This window comes from Chelonoidis abingdonii, chromosome 7, assembly GCF_003597395.2.
Source record: "Chelonoidis abingdonii isolate Lonesome George chromosome 7, CheloAbing_2.0, whole genome shotgun sequence".
Classification (NCBI taxonomy): domain Eukaryota; kingdom Metazoa; phylum Chordata; order Testudines; family Testudinidae; genus Chelonoidis; species Chelonoidis abingdonii.
Genome location: NC_133775.1, coordinates 97,134,761 through 97,159,045, shown reverse-complemented (window position 1 = coordinate 97,159,045; position 24,285 = coordinate 97,134,761). Strand labels below are relative to the sequence as shown.

The 24,285-nt window shown below is 41.4% G+C and overlaps 1 protein-coding gene across 1 annotated transcript in view; it reads right to left on the bottom strand.

Annotated features, from left to right (window-relative positions):
* Positions 1-24,285, bottom strand: part of FNIP1 (folliculin interacting protein 1) — a 90,525-nt gene that overhangs the window by 42,646 nt on the left and 23,594 nt on the right. Inside the window, 1 exon segment of the mRNA XM_032769154.2 lies at positions 10,201-10,327. Coding sequence (XP_032625045.1) covers positions 10,201-10,327 — 127 coding nt within the window.

Sequence of the window (24,285 nt, the reverse complement as noted above, 5' to 3'; positions counted from 1 at the left end):
TGCTACTCCTACTCCCACCATTGGCCCTGTGCAGGGAGATGATGGTCCCCTGCTGCTCCTGGGTGAGGGGAGGTGAAGCAGAAGGAGAAAGGAGCACAATGTCTCTGCCCCTCCCTTCCTGGGCAGGGTAGGGGCCAGTGCAAGTGGAGTGTGGGGCTCCATGTGTCGTGATGTATGCAGGCCATCAGTTTGCTATAATCTGGCCCCAAGTGTAGACAGAGGTCATGTGCTCACTAACATTTTTCCATCAAGTTGCCTACACTAGTGTTTGCACTGTTGCTACCACTAGTGAAGCTACTCCAGTGGGGAAGGTTAAGGAAAAACGTATAGACAAACTAGTGAGTCTGTCGCAGAGCTGGGAATGGAAACCCATTCTCCTGACCCCTATGCTTGTGCTTGAGCCACTAGCACAAGTTCCCTCTCAGAGGAACCATCTCTTATTATGACATACTAATCCTTATGGGGAGCACGCTGAAGTCATGCAGCGTGTAGATTTGCTAGTGGCTCATATTTTTGGCTTATGCCTAGTACACAATGCCTGGAACATGTGAACGATAATCATATGACTTCAGTAGGAACTCGTGAACTAGAATTGCATTTTATCTCTGACAAATAACAATGTCCCAGGCATCATGTGATAAAAAAAACCACACTGAATCCACAGGGTTACAGCAGCTTGTGCAGGCAAACCACATTTCAGCTTTACATTTTCCATCAGATGTTGCAAGTTCCCATAAGAAGATGTGGTAATAACGGGGCTCACTTAGGTTAGAAGTATATTAAATGCATTTATGTAAAGGGAAAAACTTCTGTGTATTAAATGAGCATTTTGCAAAACCTAATCATTTCTCTTCACTAGCACGTGAATATTTTCAGCATAGTAGCTTTTCCCAGATCCGCTGACGAGATCCGTCTTGAAATTATAGTTTCCTAATTTAAATACTAGAGGGGAACAGACATTTGATCTTTGCAGTGGAACGCAAAATGAACTAAGGAACCTGTGAAGTAAAAGAGGTCAAATGTTCAAGATCTTTCAGATACCGTCTGTCAGCAGCTTACAAGTAGCAAATCATCTGTAAAACGCAGAACACTGACAAATTTTGGAACATGCAATTTTAGAATCCAGCATGTGCTTATGTTTAACCCATTAGACTATGAGATCAAGTATCAGTAATGCATCTCCTCTCTGTAGTTATGGAATTTGAATGTCAATGAAATATTAGATGCTACAAATTGCTAGATATTATGCAACAAGGGAACAGGCCCACTTGTGTTCTAGTATAATATTCCAAGTCATATTTCCCAAAATAAAGAGGTAACTACAGAATTCAATAAGATGCACAAACAGACATTTCAAACCTATTCTCTTTCTTCCCAAATGTACATAGTGCAGCAAATTGAGTCTCTAGATAAAACGCTGCTGGTACATCTATGCCATGCACAAAGTTGCCAGAAAGGGGAGCTGGGAAAGGGCGTCTTTGCATCCCCTGGCCAGAGTTCTTATCCACAAATTGCTGACAAGACTCAGCTGCAGATAGATCTACACTGAAGACCCACTATGAAACAGCTCTCACCCCAGTGGCCTTGCTTCTGGGCTTCTACCACGTACATCTGCGGCAGGCTCTTTCCTAAATCGTCTTCCCCAACCTGCCCCAGCAATGCCTGATCCTACTAAACCCCTTGATGGTTTTACAACGGACTGTCACTGGCTCCATAAACTCTTCATTGTATGGGCAGGGCACAAGCAGCACTTTTGCTTCTTCCACCACGGATTAAACAGAACAAGATTAAAATGAAAATAATTGAATCTTTAAAGTTATGGGAAGCCAGAATCAATGGGATGAACCCTTTGCAAACACACATGGTCAGGGTAAATGAGTGTGGGGGAAGGTTTCTTCTCCTGCCTGTATAGGTAAGGGACTCTGGTGTCTGAGCTATTGATCCCCATGTGGATAAAATGTCTTGCCATGCCCCAAAGGAGAATTGCTGTAGAAGTGAGGTCTCCATTAACAGAGCTCAGACTGGACTAATCAGACGTAACAGAGCTGCTGGGAGAGGGGAGCGTAACCAAACTCAGGCTGGCCCTGGTGCAAGCTGCATCCTGACTGACTAGAGAGGCCTGAAATAAAACAGAGAGAAAGTCTGTGAAAGAAAACAGGGAGAAGGCTCTGGAAGGTTGTAGGACTCCAAAAGTCAGACTCTTAGCAAATGCAGGAAGGACGAGTTTCCTGAGGCAGGTGATGGAAGCATCAAAAATGAGAGTAGAGTAGAAAAATCCCATTTGAAGGGGACCTAGGGTATTGGACCAAAGCCAAGCAGTGTGAAGGGGTGGGTGTGCATAAGAGAGAGAGAACGAGAACACATGCGTTTTATCCTTTTGTCTGCCATAGTAGGTGCTCAGGATTTCACTGCGATGGGGACAGTGTAAGAAACCAACTATCCAAAAAGAACACTAAGCTGCCATCGCTTGAGAACTATCCATCCGATAGCCAAGCTACTCGAATCCTCAGAAACAAAGGGACCATCACACTGATGAAAAATGGATCTAGAGAAATTAACTCTCTCAGTTTATGATTGTTTATGGACAGCAGCCTGAATTACTGCTGATGTCCTGAACTGAGGCTATAAAAATATTAGTGCATCCGCCTAGAATGTTAGAGGGTTGCATATTTTTTCAATTGCCAGGTGTTTTTTAAAGTGAATGTAGCACTCCTGAAAGTTGTCAGCTTTGTTCTCAGTGTTGTCTAACTTCTGCAAGTATTTACAAGACAAGCGGGAGTAGTGACCAGGAAAGACATCCCTCTGCTGGTCCATCAATATGCCTCCACTTCTGATTGAAGGGAATACTGAGGGCTGAGAGGGCAGGATTCAGTCTCCGTGCTGCAGAGATGCCAACTGTAACAGTAGTCTCTTGCTCCCCGAAAACTTGTCCACGAGGAAACAGTTTGAGACCATCATCTCAATTTCACAGCTCACCTCCAGGCAAATGGCTCAATTTTCTGTTCCTAATCCCTTGGGCAATTTAATGCCCAACACTTACCTTATGCTTAAGCATAATCAAATGTGTGGGTAATCCTGGCCTGTTTAAAATTATGTGCCATTTTATGCTTTTTAACCAGTGTGGCAGTTGGAGTCAAAGATTCCAAATGACGTGGTCACGGACTGCACTAGCATTTGGTTAAGTGTCACTGCACCAGAAACAGTGGCCTATGCAGCACTTTGAAAATGAAACCCAACGGCTCCCCAAACCCTCTTGCTCTTCCCAGCCCTGTGAGTAAGCCTCTGACACATAATGCAACCCCATGCAGTATCTTTGGGGACCACTGAATTTAAATGTATGAATGGTTTAGGTATGAATGTGTTCTGCTCTATGTGGGAGGGTTACCCAGCTCCTCCAGGGACTAAAAACAGTGGCAGGCTGATTAAGGCACATCACTGAAACTGTAAACAACCCAAGAGGTTCCACCTCTGTGGTAGTTTGCATATATTTGTTCCAACTGGGTTTCTCAGAGACCAAGGGACAAAGAGAAAACTTAGGCTATATAAAGGCTGAGTACTTAGGGTCCTTCTTTAGATTCAGCAAACAGACAGGACCATTGATCCCAGGAGGACTCAACCCTAGAGAGAAGGGTTGGAAGAGCATTGGTCTACCAGGACCCCATAACATTGATGGGCTGTTTCTGGTACATTAATTAGGAAGCATGTAGGAACCTTTATTGTTTTTATATGTTTCTTCTGTAATGCTTTTACCCTAAGCATAAATGTATGCTGCTTAGAAAGAACTGTGTGATTACGAGTAACTCCTGGCAATACACTGTTCATAGCCCTCGGAAAGAAAGCAAAGCACAGGCACTGGCCTTTAGGTAGACCTGCTTGCTGGGACTATCACAGGATATGGCACCAATCAGAAGAGAGTGGCTTGGATCACTACCCAGAAATGGGGGATGGCTGGAAGTCCGGTACCTGACTGCGCATTCCTGGAGCGGACCACAGAGTGTGTGTGTTGAGGAAGGGGGGTGGATACAGGTGTAGTTACCCTGAAAACTGTGACAAACTCCATTGTCCTCCATCATCCGAACTCCTAATCCTAGTGTCACATTAGACTCTCATTTACTCCTTCCCAAATCCAATCCGACTGTCGTCGCATCTTGTTCCTTTGCAGCATCTCTAAGCTTCACCCTTTTCTCCCCAACACAACTGCTCAACAACTTGGTTCCCTTGTGCCTTGTCTACTGCAAACTCCTTTTCTCAGTTTCTGCCTTCATTCCTTCTGACTCTTTCTCCTTCTCCTGTTCCCTCTATTATCATTCTTTAACCTTCTTCGCTACATACCTCCTTGCAGGTTTCCCCTTATGCTTAGAAAATTCTCCCACTTCTCATGTGCCAGTCAGCAACCATTTTCAGTCAAATCTCTTTCTGAGAATGCCCTTTACTCACTAATCTTTGAGCCATAAACCACCAAAGGACAGCACAAAGCAAAAACGTAACTAACGAGACAAAATGGCAAAAAACAGAACACATGCAGTCTGTTCTCTGGGGGAAAAATTGATGCAGGATTCCCCTCCTAGCGTTTACTTTGACCTCCTCCTTCGCCTCCATTTTGTGGCATCATTTCTGTTGTGTCCCTATCAAATTTGATTGTAAGCTCCTTGGGGTGGGCACCTTTCACTGCTGGTAGTTTTTACATACCATACACATTCATGATCCTACATAATTAATGAACAATAACAGCTGAGTACAGAACTGTGTGGTCCCTGCAAATGGCCAATGTAACTGCAGTGTCAAGGTTGGGAAGTCAAGCACTCAGCTCAAACATCAGAAAATACAGAGTGAAGGCTGAGAGCTCACATTGGCTCTGTCCTCTGGGGCCTATACCTTAAAATAGGGGTGAGAAATCTGTCTTTCCATTGCATATTTGCATCCAAATTCAAACCAGGTCGGATATTAGTTTTTCAAGGATTTCTAAGGAACATTCTTCCTGCTCATGTGCACATAAATTTTCATTGGGACCCAGTGAGGAGGCATATTTCTAACTAATCTCCGGGTCTTGCAGATAGAAGGAAACAGCAATAAGGGAAAGGATGCTAGGGGAGAAGGAGCAGGTTCAGATGTGACACTACCAGGAGGCATTAAAGTGATAGACAGACATTATCCCCTAAAAATAAACTAATAAGGTGCCATTATGAACAAGCCTCAAGTTGTATGAAGTGTTAACACTGAAATCTCTATGAAGACAAGTAGATCAGATTTACAAAGCTGCCAGAGAGGAGTGCTGCGACTGTTTCCAACACCTGACTGACTGATAACTAGGGGCCCTACAAAATTCACGGTCCGCTTGGGTCAATTTCATGGCTGTAGGATTTTAAAAAATTGTAAATTTCATGATTTCAGCTATTTAAATCTGAAATTTCATGGTGGTGCAATTGTAGGGATCCTGACTCAAAAAGGAGTTGTGGGGAGACGGTCACAAGGTTATTATAGTGGGGTTGTGGTACTGCAACCCGTATTTCTGCGCTGCTGCTGGCAGTGGCACCTCCTTCAGAGCTGGGCAGCTGGAGAGTGGTGGCTGCTGGCAGGGAGCCTAGCTCCGAAGGCAGAGCCATCGCCAGCAGCAGCAGCGCAGAAGTAAGGATGGCATGATATAGTATTGCCACCTTTACTTCTGCACTGCTGCCGGCAAGGTGCTGCCTTCAGAGCTGGGAGCTTCATCAACAGCCACCGCTCACTGGCTGCCCAGCTTTGAAGGCAGCACAGAGGTAGGGGTCACGGTATTGCCAACCTTTTAAAATAACCTTGAAACCCCCCTGCAACTTCCTTTTGGATCATGGCCCCCAGTTTGAGAAATGCTGGTCTCCTCCATGAAATGTGTTATCTGTATGGTACAGTGCAGGGGTTCTCAAACTGGGGGTCAGGACCCCTCAGGGGGTCACAAGCTGTCAGCCTCCACCCCAAACCCCACTTTGTCTCCAGCATTTACAATGGTGTTAAATATATAAAAGTGTTTTTAATGTATGGGGGGGGGGGTCGCACTCAGGCTTGCTGTGTGAAAGGGGTCACCAGTACAAAAGTCTCAGAACCCCTGGTATAGGGTAAAAGCACACAAGATCAGATTTTTTTTTTCCATGGCCCTGAATTTGGTAGGGCCCTACTGATGACATCTGAAAGATGTAGGAGTTATGTGTGGCTATTTGGTTAAGGCATTGGTAATGTCTGCCCTTTTCACCACACTCTGCCCTCAAGTACTCTGCATGCAAATAATTCCTGTTCTGATACATCTTCTCATGATCTGATGTCACAATGCTGAAAAATGCAGTCTCTTTCTCCTGAGATACTGGCAAAACCAAAGTGGAAGAAGTCTTGTCTAACTTGCTGCTGCTCATGGGGAGATTAGTCATCAATTAATTCCAGCACAGTCTCGAAGAATTGTGTAAGGCCCCTGGATACAGAAGGCTGACTAATCAGTAAGGAAATAAAGTTGGGAAAGAACCTGTTGTGCCTAGAACCAAAAAAGGCACAGGATACACAAAAGGAAGTCACTTTGCTCTGTCCTACATGCCAAGTGCCCAGGCATCACAGCTGTCTAACGTGGATCTCACATCTAAGTGACAATGCCTGGCACGCTGCTTGGCCAACATTCTCAGTTCCTGCAGCCTGCAGTCCCTGCCACGCGGCCCCTTCTCAGCCTTACCACAGAAGTTTAACCCTCTAGGGGTATGTCTACCCACCAAAAAAAACCTGCAGTAGCAAGTCTCAGAGCCCGGATCAACAGACTCGGGTTTGTGCTGCAGGAATAAAAATGACAAGGTAGATATTGGGCCTCGGGCTGGAGTCCAGAAGCCAAGGCTCTCCTCCTTTGCCAGATTTCAGAGTCCAGGCTCCAGCCAGAGCCTGAAAATCTACACAGCTATCTTTAGCCCTGCAGCATGAACCCCACCAGTTCTACTCAGTTGATCTGGGCGTTTATACCCACGGCCATAGGTCTTTTTTTTTTTGCTGGGCAGACATACCAATAAGACTCAGGAAAAGTAACAACTCTCCTTCAAACTGAACAACAGGCAGTTTTCACCATGGCCATCAACTGTACTATGATCTCAAAGTAACAAAACACAGAGTCACTCATTAGGGAGAGTGTCTATTTGTCCCTTTCTTTGTATTTCCATTTGTTTCTTTCAACAGTCTTAATTTTCTCAATCCTGTAAAACCAAGAAAGAACGATGGATTTTTGCATTGTGCGGCGATAGCAGACTGTTATGCAGACTTCAGATTGCAAAGTCAGAATGTCTGCAATTAGTTAATTCCTAAGTCAAGTGCAAATTTTAACATACAATGTTTATATATTTCTTCCCCTCAAGTCATCTAGCATAGCAGCAATCATATGGTACCTCAGATAGAAGGTTATCACCCATTAGCTTTCATTGTAATTCTGTTGTGAGCATTCTAAAATCTCATTTCTTTGGCTTTTTGGATTACCAGAGGGCAAAGAGGCAAAAGAGAATTATTTAAGGATTTCATCAGACATTCTTTCTGATATATAAACATTTCCCACACACAAAACATGTTATTAGGATGTTCTGTAATGTTAGATTAGACCCCACTAAAAGAGGATACTGCTTGTTTGCTGGACAATTTGAGACCATCAGGGTCAGCTTTTAAATTTTTCATCTATCCAAAATGCAACGCCAAGCATCCATCCAACTGACTGATTTAAACCAAATTCTCCTGCCTGGAATAGGCGCCTCCCTGATGTGCTTTAAAATTTCATAACCATCTCATCCCTTTATATGGTTTAAGCTGACCGAGCTATATGCTCACCTTAACTGATCACTCTCATTAGAGCGTGTATGGTAACACCCATTGTTTCATGTTCTCTGTGTATACATCCTCCTACTGTATTTTCCACTGCATGCAGCCGATGCAGTGGGCTGTAGCCCACGAAAGCTTATGCTTAAATAAATGTTAGTCTCTAAGGTGCCACAAATACTCCTGTTCTTTTTGCGGATACAGACTAACATATCTGCTACTCTGAAACCAATGCTCATCAGATGCAATTCTGATATATGCAGGGGATTATGCATAGACAAAAGACAGCTGAGTATATCCGGGACTGTTGCAAGCACACTACTACTAAACCATTGTTGTGTTTAGTTGCATTACACTTTTCACCCACAGCAGAAAAATCAGGGACATAAAATGCTAGCTACATATTAAAAAGGAGCATTCTATGATAACGTGCTGCTTTAAGGTGGGATTTTCAAAAATGGCTTAACTCAGTTTACTTGAATAGGAGCAGCTGGGCCAGCGCTGAGTGCTTTTGCAAATGCACAGAGTTATTAATCACATTAGGAAATCCAGGAAAAAAAGCAGAGGACATTGCCTTTGGAGAGGCAGTTAACAGATACTCTTTCACAGTGGAGAGCGCCCATCCCACACAAATGTCTTACTGCAAAAGGGCAAGAGTGCCTTGGAATGTGCTTAGAGCGAAGATCTAACTTTATATATGCAGGGAGTGTCCTTGTTAAAATCATAAAAAATGGGAGAGAAAAATCAAACCAACACAATTCCTTGAAAATTTCCAATACGTACTAGTTACTACACAAGTCTGTACTGCACTAGCAACACGCTGAGTTAAGGATTGTCGTGCACATTTTTACCTGCAAAATGTGATAACTCTTGCAAAGATTTGCTGAAAGAAGGAAGATTGCATGAGAAGACCAGTATTGGAATCATTTCATTAAAGTGAGACTGAAAGTGGGAGAACGTGGTAAGAAATGTATCATCATAAATTCCCTTTCAAATACCAAGAATGTGACCAACAATAAAATAAATGAAGTCATTAGTGGCTAGCACTGGGCATTCCAGATTTGCAAGCTGGAAACAATTTTTCCCCTGCCTCCTTACCTCCTATTTCTTCCCTGTTAAGAAATGGCATAAAAAGTAGAGATTGTGGTGATGTGATTTCAGATGCTTGTCACCCTAGTGAAACAAGTCTATTTTTAACGGAACTCTGTAGCTACCAAGCTGTCACGCTGAACTATGTATCAGTAATGAAACCAATAACGATGGAAAATTGGCTGTGTAAGTATAGACATTTTTTAGATCTGCTTTGAGGACTCCAGTAAATAAACAGGAATAGGACAAGGGGGTCCCTATTACAGACTGCCATAAAGCTTTGCTTAATTAGCAATAGCACAGGCAGATCCAATATATATTTTGTTGATTATGTACTTTGGACATTTAAATTGGTCCGTTTCGCAATGGCACTTGCTACTGTTACTGCAATTAAGCTTGTGTTAAGTACCTAACATCTAAATTCCCAGGAAGAACAAGGAAATCTGGGACTTGAACTGTGGATATAAAATTGATATATTCAGCTATGAAAGTTATAAGAGTTCATGCCCAACGCCACACAAATTACTTCCCAGAGTTAGAGGGAGGTATTTGGAGGAAGCAGACAGACAATCAGAACTGGGATGAGAAGCAGCAGGGTTTCAATAGGTAGGATCATCTTCAAACCTGAAGTGAAGACAGAGGTTTTGTGGTAATGTACTGTCCCACTTATAGAACTTAGCTGTATGCGGGATCCTAACGCAAAACTAACCACGACTACCAATTTGCACTCAGATAATGACTTCTATTTGAAGATCTTAATGGCTTTGCAGGCATTTTACAAAAAGGAGAAAATGAAGTTCGGAGAGATTCACACAGATAGTCTATGGTAATGCTGGCCTAGAAGTCAGCTTTCCTGTGCCTACCCCTAAGTTTCTTCAACCTGCTATAGCAATTACACTGCAAATTCACAGATCAATAAACAGCAGTTCATTCCGCTGATGAAAGGAAAAACCAAAAAGATAAAGTTTTCAAGTGACTTTCCACCAAAGAGCTGGTACTACAGTTAGGAGAAGAAATTTTCTACTGCCTCTCCATCACCATACATGGCATTGCCCTGGCCAAAGAAAGCAAGACATCTCTTTGAAAGGAACAGTTAAAAAGTCCAAGAATAAAAAGACCACTGTTAGAGGGAACCACTAAAGCTCAAATACTTTGCAACACAATATTTATTTTAAAATAGCATAACATGTATCTTTATGTTTGAAATGTGAACACATATACTAGGCATTTTACATATTAATCTTGTGCTACTTTTAAAAGATATACAATATACTGTAAACAAGTTTCAATTAAATGATTAGCAATGCTCACCGACACGGATACATCCTCAGTTTTTCTTTTAGAGCTGGAGTCAAATAAGACATTTCGCCCTCTTCTTTCACAGTCCTGATATACGATCAGTCGGATCTGACTTGGGTCAAACTCCGCCAAAGGCCAACTTGAATGGAAAACAAAAAGGACAGAAGTGTCTATTACCACAATGAGTTATTACATCATTCCTTTTACAATTTTTGTATGCCTGACTTTATTAAAAAATTAAATCCAGTACATGCAATGGCAATTTATTAAACACGTTGAACCTATGGCAAGCATCATGCTTATGTAGATGGAGGTGTAAACTGGTATAAACTGGTTTAACTCAGCTGATAGCAGTATTAATCATGGTATCAAGGGGTTCCCAATTCTCAGTTTTATTGTGAGTTTGGTGATTTTTAGTGTTTTTTCTTAAAGCCCCAGCTACTGGAATCAAGAGATTGCATGAGAACCTTGACTTTCATTAAAAAAAACAAACAAAAAAAACCAACCAAACAAACAAAAAACACAGTGGTAGTAATTTTTTATCCTTCATGGTTTCCGAGAAAAGTCTGAAAACGTGAAGTGAGTGCACCCTAAAGCTTCAGTAATCCAAAGGCAAATAAAAAGAGCCCAACATTTTTTTCCAATCTCATGATTTTTAAAACCAAACCTCGTGATTTTTAATGCTTGGGGTTGGCAAAGCTGAGTATCCATCAGCATTTAACTGCACAACTGAAAAGAAATACACAGAGAAGCTACTCACCTTCCCCTTTTATAAGGGCCCCAAACACTGTGAAATGACAGAATGTTTGTGTTAAAACATGATTACACTGGTGTTGTTATTATAGATGGGTCCAAACCAAAACCCTAGATTAGAATCACCCCAAACACTGGACAGTCTACAGCTGGATGTGGCTTGGGCCTATCTCCAATTATTTAATTGCTGCATTCCGATGCAGGGAGAAAGACAATTCGGGCCACCGTGATAGGCAACTGGGCCTTTATTGAGACTGTGCTTTCTGGGTCCCCTAAAGACACATTTATCCCCAGCAATTCCTCCTGTAGCCTAGGGAGACTCTGCCAGCCTTCTGCATTCAGGACTTCAGTGACTTAAATTAGTGTGAGCTCTGCAAATTGATAGCTTGTAAGGGGTCAGGTCCACAGGGTACTTTTTACCTCATTACAGATGGTATTGCTTTTATGGCTGCATTATAAATTTAATGTTATTTATATTTTTAGCATGTGGAGTAAAGGTTGCTTTGCAGCCTAAAAAGAGTGGGAGGCCATGCACTGAGACTCCACAATCCAAATAAAAAAAAACAAACAAACAAACTAGTATGGTAGGGTTGCCACCTTTCTGATGCCTCAATAACTAGAGCATCCCTGCTCTGCCTCTCCCCCCAAGCTCCTACCCCCTGCTATGCCTCTTCCTCCAAGCCCCACCCCTGCTCCACCTTTTTTCTCCAAAGCCCCGCTTCTGCTCCACCTCTTCCCCAGAGATTAAAGAAAAACCAGACACAAATGGCACCCAAGACACACTAGCCAAAATCCAGACTGTCCAGGTGAAAACAGGACGGGTGGCAACCCTGTATTTTGGAGTAACTAAAAATACAGGAATATGTAAAAGATATTCATAAGTGTTACTGCTAGATTAGTCTCAGCCTGAGGGAAATTTAAGCAGCAGCAATAAATACAGTTCTCTGGGCCTCTTGGGAGAGGAAGTCCATTTCCTAACAGCTTAGCCCCACAATTTAGCAACAGAGGAGAAAACGAGAAGCTGCAGACAGGATACCATGCAACAAACAGTAAGAGGGAAAAAATACAAGAGAAAACTTGAGAAATTTACAACTGAAATAAGTTGATGTCCAGAGGTTTGAGTGTAAGAGCCTGGACTTGTCTTGACGTACGCACATCAAGCTAGTTACCCTCAACGAAAGCTGCATACCTCAAAAGGAGACCAGACCACTAAACAACTGAATTCTATACAAAACCAGTACTACTCTTTGTTAGAACAGCTATTAAAATGGCACAACAGAGTCAGAGTACAGTGCTTGCAAGCAACGCTGGTCTTCTGCCCTTCTCCTACATCTCCTACCTGCGGGCCCAATCCTGCAGCCTACTGAAATCAATAGGAATTTTGCCATTACTTCAGTAGCAGCAGATTCTGGCCCATTAACACTGCAGGCTCTGCAGCACTAAACAGGTTCTGATTGATAGCGGGCGTGAGAATCCATTCAAGATCTGGTGATGCTCTGCTTCATGGGAGAGGATAAGTGTCACTTACTGTGACACACAACCACACAACTATTGGTTGGGATTGCACCAGAAGAGGGTTATTTAACTGAGACAGACACCAAACCACTACATTTGGGGATGTTTGGCCCCAAGCCAACCCCCTACACCCAATCTCTAGTTGAGGCAAGGCCAGTAGATAATCTCACATTCACAGCCCCAGTAGGAACATATGGCTGGGGATCTCCTACCCCTAGGTAAAGTAGGTGGAAAGTTTAGAAACCATTCTCATGAGCTATGCCACTGACACTATTATAAACATGTACTGATAATAATCTATTGCTTGCAAAAACATTTTCATTTGCCCCTCTCCTTCAACGCATTTGAATTTGCTTCTCTCTTAAACAAGAGCAGGACTTCTATTAGTCAGTACTTCTGACATTCAACTTTGAAATCGCTTCACTATCCTGGCAAAGAAGGGCAGGAACCGTTCCAGATGTTCAGGAAAGTTTGCTCATAACAAGCTCCAAGAGCAGATTACACACTAAGAGGAAAGTACGCTAAATATAAAACCCTTGCTGCATTCTGCAACATATCTGATCAAGATAACAAGAGCCTGTTTGCTTCTCCGTTTCTGCACATGTCATTTTAACTTTCTTGATACAATTATTCAATGTGTACTGTAAATCATATTCGTGATAGTCCCAGTTAAGTGTTATCTGTATTACATAATAGAGCTCTAACACACAGCTTTAGCCTTGCAAAATATTCTCTGGCAGTATTGGAGAGTTTCCTGTATCAGAAGAAACTGAAGAGAACTAGCAGACGGTTCAATAGGACAGACAGTAAATAGAGGCAGGCTGGCTCCTCAAACTCACACCTCTCCATTCAGCAGTTAGGGTATGTCTATACTGCAATTAGACACTCATGGCTGACCTGTGCCAGCTCAATCGGGCTGTTTAATTGCAGTGTGAACGTCTGGACGAAGGCTGGAGCCCGGGGCTCTAAGACCCTGTGAAGTGGCAGGGTATCAGAGCCTGAAGCCTGCAAACCCGAATCAGCCAGCATGGACCAGCAGTGGGTGCCTAATAGCAGTGTAGACATATGCTCAGACACACATTTTAGCAAGAAAGAGGATACACAGAGTAGTTCTGCTCTCCTGTTTAGCAGATGTAAAGTACTGTAAGGCTGACATCTAAAAAGAGCATCTGGAGAAAATACACAAACTACTGTCTGCTATATGTAGTGCGCCCTCCCAAAATAAATACTGCAGGGCAATACTCTGGGACAGTCACTGGTGTAAAAGAAAAAAAACTTTCACAGCTAAGGATCTGCCCATCTGTATTCCCAAAGTGTGGGGGATTCTCTTCATTGTAGAGGACGATGAAGGTCCAGTGGTTAGAGCACTGGCGTGAGACCTGAGGTTCAAGTTCCTGCAGTGCTACAGTTTTCCTGTGTAACCTTGGGCACGTCACTTAGTTGCTCTGTGCCTCCGTTCTCCATTTGTAAAATGGGTATAGTGGTACTTTTCTCCCTCATAGAGGTGTTGAGAGGATCAGTATATTAAAGACAGTGAGGCACTCAGATCCTACCATAATTGGGGCTACCTAAGATAGAGGGCCCAAGCAAGGCTGTCAACACCATTAAGCTCTTAACCTGAGACTCAAAGGATGCAGAAGGACTGCCTTGTATAATGCCCCTCTATTAACGGCAATTTCACCTGTGTGGCATAACAACCTTTGGGGAAATTATGGTAATACGCAGAAAAAACTTTTTCTTTGGGGAGAAGGAGAGTGAAAGGAAAGATTCATGGAAAATACAGTCCCTTAGCTCCCTATACAGCTATATGTATATATTCTTTTCTTAAATGGTACCTTACTATGAAGCGTAGTTGATATTTAGTTGAGGTTTTCACAGCATTCTAGGGGATTTAGACTCACATGTTCCACTCATGTTAATGAAAGCCATGAAAATCTTGACTGGTTTTGCTAATGAGACGTTTCTCCTGCATAAGCCGGCTGCTACTACTTGATCTTCCTGAGGAGCTGATTTTAAGAAATCTCAGTCTGTTGTGATGATAGAGGATTGTGATGTCACAAATTTCATATTCTGACCTCACTAAAGGACCAACAGAGGAAGATGGAGTGGACCATTTCATTTAGCACCACAAAGTACGCGTCCTGATTGTATTACCGTAGTTCCCATAGGCCTCAAATAAATAATAATTCATATAGGGTGAGATTTTCACATGCACCTAAATAATTTAGGAGCTTTAGAAAATCCCATCCATAATCAGCAAATTATGTAAAGAACATGGTTGTTTAAAGATGGGAAATATGAGACAAATAGTCTCTTTTAAGGTTATATAAATAAACAGAGATTCTTTAAAAGACAACTCAAAAATGTAAGTCATTTTCTTTAGATCTTAGCAATGAAGAGCTGGAGCCTGGCCCCTAAATGGTGAAGAATGACTTGGTTCTACAGGTAGACTTCCAGATATCACATTGTAAGTTAGTTGAACCTGCTGCAATTAGACCATAAAGATGGACTTCTCTCCAAAGGGCAATACCACACAACACAACCAACTGGGTGTATCATTTTTAGCTTCATCACCTTAAATGTCATGGTCAATTTCTACTCCTGCACTGAAGGTGGAAGAAGTGGGGGCATAAGCAATTCTCAGAATACTACCTGGCTGAATTACCAAACTAATACAGTAATTTTCAAAAAGTCACAAATGTTTGCAAATCTTGTTAGGAGTAATACTCCTAAAACATCCACTCATGGAAATTCAATGATCAGACATTCTCTTTGGCCTTCCTTTCCTCTCTTTGAATCCCACTGAATGTAATTAGTTTGCAAAACTATTTAAAGCACCAATGCTGAGATTTATTCAGCAGTATACAAGTCACTAGTCTGAATTCCCTCTGATAAAGGATTTTCTCACATATCTCTAACACACAGCATTTGTTGCTACCACAAATATTTCTCTTGGTGATGGGATGATCTTAAGATGATGTTATACTGCAGCACTATGGATTTAATAAATGAGACCACACACAAAAATCCTCCCTCGGTCCATTAAAAGTTCATTTTTTTTCCCTGTAACTAGAAACACACAAAGCCCCCTTGTTCTTTATAATATCAATGGAACCTTTTTAACCACAGTAAGAAATTACCTTAATAATGTTTTTTCTCTCTTGGCAAAGATTTTACCTTGAAAAAGATTTCATGCCTAAACGAGTTGGGGCACTACTAGGTTACTTTTTAATAACTAACACAACATTTTTGGAAGTACAAATGAATTCAGAGCAAACTAATCAAAGACACTAAATAAACAGAAACCTGTAACTTAAAATTACCAAAAAGCCAAACCTCTTTAAAAAAAAAACAAGGCCAGTTCTCCAAACAGCAAGCTAAAACTATCAGTCAAATCACTGTTCTCAACATCATGTTACCCATAGGTATGAAAACTGCCCAGTGATGAATCACTTCAAACTATTTTTAAAAGCATCTACGCAAATGATATTTATAGTTTACAGCAGCTTATCTGTTCTGCGTGTTTTTCATGTTAGCACCTTTTTAGAATGTTGATAGAAACAGCCATACTGGAATAGACCTCTGGTTCATCTCGACTGGTGCCCTCGCCCTCATGATGACCAATGCCGGATGCTTCATAACACAGCTAGCAGTACAATGCTATGTATGGTGGGGGGGGTGTGTGTATTTTTTCTTGGCCCAGCTGGTGATCAGTTACATTCTGAAGCATGGGGATTCACAGCCCTTGTGGTTTTAACTAATTTACCTGAAGATGCTATTCTTAGAGGAGTATTATTATTATGTGTATGGCAATTGTGATTAGAGCCCCCAGCCCAGGACTGGGACCCCATTATGTTAAGTCTTGAACAAACATATAACAAAAAGTTTGTCCTTGTCCTGAAGAGCTTAGATTCTAAGCCTAAAGGTGTAATCCATTTCTGAAATCTTTCTAAGCTGTATGCATTTAAAATATCCTGCAGCAAAGAGTTACACAGTTTATCTAGAAGTTGCATAAAATATATATTCTTTCTATTAGGTGCACATGTGCTGCCTATTGATTTTGAGAGCCCCTCAGTTATTTTATTATGGGGGAAAGTAAACAGGAGCACCTTATTGGTCTTCTGTGCACCATGATCTCTATTACCTCTGATCTTGTTCTATCCCTTGTCAACTTCAGTACTTCCTTCCCTTTACCACTCCCCACTCCACAATCCTCCAGACATTTCTGCTGTGTGCTTCTGGATCTTTTCCATTCCCATGCCTTTGAGAAGATGTGACACTCCCCTGCCCAAAAAAAGGAATGCAGGACTTGCTGTCAGGACATACCATGCTCTCTAGCATTTTCTCACCACAATTGAGTAACTCACTCACTGTTTTGACTACTACTGTACTTATACAGATGTATGTTGAACTATCCAGGACACACAGATCTTCTTCCTGAAAGAGTACAACTAATTTGGAATCCATCAGGTACGTAATGGGTTGTATGTTGAGAGTGTTTCCAGTTTTAATGTAGCCATTTTTGCTAGGGACACCAGAAATGCAAATGAAAGGAATTACCAAAGAATGAGGAATCCAGTTCATACTACTGCTTTGCATGGTGTTTTTAGCAGGGAGGTCTACTTAAATTTCTGTGACATAATATGGCCTTCTAGTTGCAGATGGAGGAAGGAGATAAGCAGATTCCATTGCTAGTGCTATTACAGGACCAATATCTAGAAAAGTTTTGCAAGGTACAGGTGTCCTTGAAAGGTCTCAGGTCACTGCAGGGTTGTGGGTTCATTTTGGTGAATTTTAGGACGTATGGCCCAATCCCACAGAGAAAATTCTAACCTCTGAGATTTGACAAAGGTCACAGTCAGTGTCAGCTGACTGGGAGGGAGCTTACCCTAATGCCCTGGTCGACACTGCCTCCTACAGCTGTGAACTTAGTCTGGAATCTTCCAGCAATCAAGGGTCTGTGGCTATGGATGGCAGTCAGGGAATAACCAATGATCTCTAACGCAGGATCACTGACAAGGTTTTAAAACTCCAGCCATTGGTTTGAAAAGGTTACATTTTCAAGGCTTGCCAGGAGGAAGAGGGGTAGAAACTGACTTTTCTTGTAAATGAAAGCTGAGTCTGCTCTTTTACATTTCTGGAGGGAGGAAGGGCACAGCTGCAGGCTGCAAATGCCAGCTTTGTGTCACATCTATAAATCTGTCTCATTGATCTACCAGTTTAGCAATCCTCACTTTGAGTAACTGTAATAGCCAGTCTCTGGGATCCTTCAGTCGCTTGCACTGTGCACATACTGTACCACTGGTCACATAGAAAGCAGTCAGATGTTCTGCACTCTGTACAGCATACCGAGACCTAAACTTCAGCTGGTTTCCACCTTTACTGGCTCCTAAATTCTAACTTGCTGTCTGATTCCCTAACTGCAACCTACACTAACTTCAGTTTGTTTTCATTTTTAACTCCCACCTGTTAGTCACTGCTTCTGTTTATCCATTCAGCTCTCACTTGGATGCCTATTTCACATTCTAAACGCCAATACACTCCAAATGCCTTTTTAAAATATGGACTTAGTTCTTCTCTGCTGGGCCCTGAGCAAAAGTACACAGAATATAAAGACACAGTATAGACTGGTTAACCATATTATAATTAACACGTTAACCTGAAATCATCTTTAAACAATGAAAACAAATCCCCTAGAAGGTTTGTGAAAAGGATTAAATTCGTTGACTATCTTTACAACTTGACTTCCAGCAATCAAAAATTTAAAAAGTCAACACTAGCAATTCCTCAAAATGGATTTTTGGGCATATTTAATGCATGCCATTCCAGAAAACACCTGTTTAGTTTCTAGGGGATTTACAAACACACACAGACTTTCCCTAAGGTGTTCTTTTGGAAAGCCCCTCTGTAATACATAAAAACACACAAAAAGCAAGAATAATCCCTTTAGATTAAATTCATTAGCACAGAACACAACACTTCATTATTTTAGCACATCAGCATTAGTCTGCAAAATTACAGCAGATGGTATTAATTAAAGGTATTTTTAAAATGCAGAACAGTGCCACTCTATATACAGCTATAGGCATTATCAACCAGATCTATTTTAGAAAGCATGACATTTCTACAAAAAAAAGTGTTATGGCAGCAAGTCTATTGTTAAGATATTTAGTAACCAAATTGTTAAAATAATTTCAATAATGTGAATATTTATCGTACCTGGGAAGCATCTTTGTCCCCCAAGCAGTTCCACTTTTCAAAATCCCTACAAACTCCTGTTATGCCCAGCTGCCAACCCAGGTTAATAATAGCAATGAACCATATTCATCCAAACCCACAAGACTGTCAGGTGACATATTGAGAGGTCTGAATTTAACTCAAACAAAAGACTCTCCATGCTGCAATGCAAAAAGCTTAATCCTGGCAACCGGATCATGAAACCAGCCTTCAAGAAAGCAGCTCCCTGAAGCAAAATATGGGCTTTTGCACAAGGATCCATCTACCCTGTCCTATAGTTTCATAACCAATTTCCTGTCCTTCCATTCTGCTGCCCAGTCCAGGATCTTTACTAAAGTAAACATTGTCTTTTTTTCCAGTTCCTTTGTCTCCTCAAGTGTATTACTGCGGAGGAGAGAAGATCAGTCTAATTCATTTGATAGCTAAATGCTGCTTTGGCAGTCAATGTAGGTTGTCCATGCCAGTTTAAATCTACCCTTCTTCTTTAGCGAATCCAATATGGGTTGAGCCTCATGACCAGAATCCCCTGGCAACTGTGGCTGCAGTTCTAAGCCCTCAGGATCCACATTTGTCAGGAATTCAGACTGATCGAAGAAGAGGGGAGAAAAACAAAGCAGCTTGCTCTCAGACACCTCCCCCTTGACATTCTTGGAAGCTGCAGGATGCTCCAGTCCAACCCTGGCTGACAGGCTGAGCCAGGCAAGTGGAAAAGCAAGCACTAATAGCCATCATGTGACCCAGAGCTGTCAGTATATGCTACTTGGATCTGCAATGAGCCTGCCAGCCAATCCCAGCTCTGCCTTAGATTCATGCACACAGATTTCACTATTAAAAAAAGGTCGGTTTAACAATATAAGGTGCCTGCTTTGTACTGGAAATCCAAAAATGATGCTACAATTATTTACATTTATTGCACAGGTTTGGATTGTTGATACACAGTTACAGTGCAGAACTTAAGTATATTTCATGCTAAGCGAAAACAGAAACATTTTATGTTTTCCAGCAACCTCCATCCTTCCCCACCATCAATCTCCAACAGGAACAAAGAAGGCACTGGATGCTCTATAGAGGCTCATTAAGATTACAAGTAATCAGGAACAGTCAAGACAATCGGACGGCAATATACCGTTTAGAAACAGGAGATGTGTAATAAGACCTGCTAAGAAATCCTGACCAGCTTTAGAGCTGTAAACAAGGTTTCATAATTGCTCTTGGGGTAACCCTGGCCATAGAAGGAAGCTGTTTGGTAATACCATCACAAGAGCAGAAAGCTCAGTGTTTATAAGATTTGTCCCAAAGTCTTTGGAACTGGGTGGACTGTGAAATATCCAGAAAGGTTCAGCATGCAACAAAAGGTGTTAAATATTATAGGTGTATGTAGAAATAGCTCATATTATTAATTTTCTTATTATCTTGGACTAGGAAACAGTAGGAAATATGCAGAGGTAGAAAATTAACACACAGTGGGGACCATCACCCTTAAAAATTTGGGAGGAGCCCCACTTTAATTTTACTCTATCTGGAGACTTAAGGGTTTTGCTAGCACTTAGGATACACAGGGAGTTACCAGAATTAGTTTTCCATCATTAGGATTTTCTGCAGCATCCCCTCCTCTCCCATCACAAAATTCGCTGCTACTGCTAATCCCTTCATTTCACAGAAGCAGAATGAGCTATTACATAGCTTTATAAACTTCATTCCTGGGGCCTGTCCTGCAGAGGATTTCCTACCTTCCAGGGTGAATTCCATTGAAGAACACAGAGTTCCTGTACAAACAGAGGCCCCCGTGGAACAAGCAGAATGTTAGGACTCTAGGGGTGAATTCCTGGCTCCACTGAAGTCAATTGCAAAAATCCCACTGGCTTCAGTGGAGCCAGGAATTCAGCTCAAAACTCTACTTGAGTGGTGTCTTTTTGATCCTTTGTAATGGGAGCAGGAAATATATATACCAGAAATAGAAACTCAGTACAGCATCCAAACTACAATCTCGTATGCTCATTACAATGACCAAAATTAAGGACCAAAACTCTGATCCTGCAAATAGTTATGCCTATGTTTGACTTAACTAGTGAGCAATCCCAATGGCATCAGCAGAACTACTCAAATGAGTAAAGGTAATCATGTGAGAAATTGCTGGTGGGATTGGTGCCTTAAACCCAGATTCTGCCTTTCATACTCTGAACTCTCTCTCAATGGGAATGATAAATGATAACATTTGACCCTGAGTTATCTTCTTGCTTACCAAGAGGTACAGCCAATAATACAGTATCTTGCTTGTGCTAGAATAAAATTGCTCGAAAACCATCTATGTGACATGTTCTGTATGCGCTGCTCTCTAAAAGTCGATGATGTCAAAAGTGACCTTTTTCCTAGGGATGCAGCAGTGAGGTGTTGAGCCCAATATATTATGTAAACATTTATTTACAGGAGTAACGCTTGAAGTTTCCATATTATCTCACAGTAACTTGATGCACGTTAAAGAGATGAGCTTTGAAAGAGGACACAGCCACAGACTAACAAGTGAGCAGGAAAAAATCTGAATGGATATCACTCAAGATGTGCTACGTGAAGTCAAGCCTCATAACTGCAGACAGACAGCAACAACTGCCGCATCCTCTACCGACAATACTCTGTATGTTTCAGGAAGGCCATAGGATAAGTTAGAAACACGACCACCATGATGCATGCATACAAAAACAGTCCACCTTCTCCTGTATGGCTACCCAAGACACATCCTGTTCCACAGAGATATATGGGTAGCAACTGGGCCTCACTTCACCTGAGGACCATGGGAGTTTCTGGTCCCATACGGAGCACAAGATCGGGCCCTGAGTTAGTAAAGTAGATCTAATTACACTATCAGTTATTTCCCACATACAATTGTGTCCTCTTCCCTGTGCTATTAGCATGTGATTAATTTCGTGATAGAGTTGCAGCTTCTATTACTAACAGGTGCCTCCATGAAAAAGGACTTCTAAAAATTTTGTAGTTCAGAGAAAGTTGCCTTCATTTCCCATTTAAGCCAATGTTTTCTCATTGACTTCAATGGTGGATACAGACACTCAGCACCTCTGAAAAATCAGTCTGTTTTTTAGGGGGTTAAATATCAATATGAATATGAATCCAGGCTTTCCCAGCATCTTAAAGTTAGCAGCAACCAAGGGAATGAGGAAGAAGGAAGGCAACCTATATTTCCTCAGCAAGATAACTGAAAGAGCTGCATTTTCTACCAATCTAGAGAAATTTTTAAGAAGATCATAGAATCAAAGATCCTGTCAACCTGCTTAGGCCCCCAGATTTATCTTCCTTAAAGAAAACTAGACCCTATGGTTTCCAATGAGAAATGCTTTTATATATAAAACAACAAAGCTTTAACGTAGGAAGGAATCCTGCAAACCCTTTACACATGGTGCTCACACCAAGTCAAGAAGACTTCAGCTTGGAGGGACTTGACCCCAAATAAGAATCTGACAAAAAGAATCCTTGGGCAATGCCACATGAGATTTACCTTTCTTTTCACATGGTAAATGTTTGAGTTTGAGCAGGATGGCTGTCCCCCTTTAAAAACTACATGAAAAATTAAGAAAGTAAAGATGCCTAAAGTAAAAATAAACTATCAGAGAAAGAATCTGATGCACAGTTAAGCTACACTGGAACACTGGTGTTTGTTTTGTATCCAGTTTCCAACTGCCATCTCCTATAAATAAGACATGAGACACCAAACAAACCTACTTAATACCAACTGGTACTGCAAGACAACAGGGCATTTTTTCCCCTGCCAAACAGTTATTTTATTGTGCACTCCCGGGTAATCAGAGAGCTGAATAATCTCTCCCTGCAGCTATGAAAAAATAAAGAGTAAATAGTTTAGTGTTGTGTGTATTTAATGGAAAGGTTGGGGAAAAAATCCCAAAACAAATCACTCCCGATAGATACAAATAGTTATTGTACTTGAGTGGGGAACATGAACTTGTCTTCACTTAGGTTATATATTTAAAAAGCAAACAAAATTCTCTTGTCTGGAAAGGAAGCCTTTTTTAATGTGTTGATTTTTTTCTGTGCAATTCTGGCAATGTTCTCTTTGATCCTCAAACCCATGTACAAAACTTTTGCCTCTGTCTTCCATTCCTTCATCACAGTCTTAAAGACAACCTAACATTCAGTGATGAAGCATCTGTATTTACCTTCTACATAAAATAACCTGGCACACAATACGTTGGACTTCCCCCATTAGAACTAGCATCAACCTTTCCTCCAAGTTCCAAACACTGTGAATTATTAATATGAAAAACTAATATGGCTGTTTCACAGTGCAGGACACGAAGCAGTTTCAATGCAACTCAAGGTACTTGAACAAAAACAAGGTTACTAGCTTAAGTTTCTGACTTACTAAGTCTATTTCTTACACGAAGAAACGGTGAATTAGCATTTTAAATGTTGGAGGTCATATATATGTGCAATACATCAAAGAACTCAAAAAGGGCACAGTGTGAAGATATGAAAACACTTACTATCAATAGAAGAGAGTCTGAATATAAGACCTCTGCTGTCACTGAATCTGAAGGTGTGTGCGCCAGCTTCTCAGCAGCTATAAATCAGCAAAATTCCCTCAGAGAATTGTCAATATCCAGCATTCAATAATCATGTACCAGACCCCCAAAATAACAAAATTACCTTAAGAATCATGAGATTTTAAAAACAATAAAACACTTTGGGTTCTTTTTATTTCTCTTCTGATTTTTGAGCCTTTGAGAGCCATGTTCTCAAGCTTTTCTCTGCAAGAAGGCTAGAAAAGGTGTGGGTTTTTTTTTAAAATCGATTAAATCTGGCACTCTCATAAAAATATGGCTCCAGGAGCCAGAGCTTTAAGAAAAACAAGTATTGTGAGACTCTTGATGAAACTTGTGAGAGCTGGCAACACTGCTATTACTTCCATGGAGCTATGTTGATTTACACCAGCTTAGGATTCTGCCTACCATCTGCTTCTATATCAAGAAAAAGTAAATTATTTTATTAAAGTCATGCAACTTCCTAACAAAAGGTCCAATTATAAAAGATTATGGATAGAACTATCCATAACCTATAAACACTAATGTACCTATACAATACATATCCACACTCTTAATATCAAAACACCTCGCTGGGCTGGCATGGTGGCAGCAGGAGACCAGGAGCAATATCAGATCCCTGCCTTTTACACAAGACATGAAGGTAATATCACTGGGATCCAAACAAAAGGTCACCAATTGCACTATGTTTTCCTCCTTCCCTTCTGGTCAATTGATAGAAGAGCATTAAATGAAACCATCTGTTTTCTCCTGTAAGGGTGCAGGTGTCTATTCCCAGAACTCAAAGGCTCTGGAAATGATAGACTGACTGGGAAATTGTCACATCTGCTTGAAGAATTCCCCATTTGCAGCAAACCACGTTGAGTGTATTTTTTTCCATTCCCCTCTGTCTCCAGCTACAGCTCAGCCAGTCCACCCTAGAATGCAAGAACTCATCTCAGCAATACAGACAGAGATGGATAGGAACGCCCTCCTCACAAAGGGATGTTCTCTGCCATTGCTCTGACAACTACCCACCTCAAAT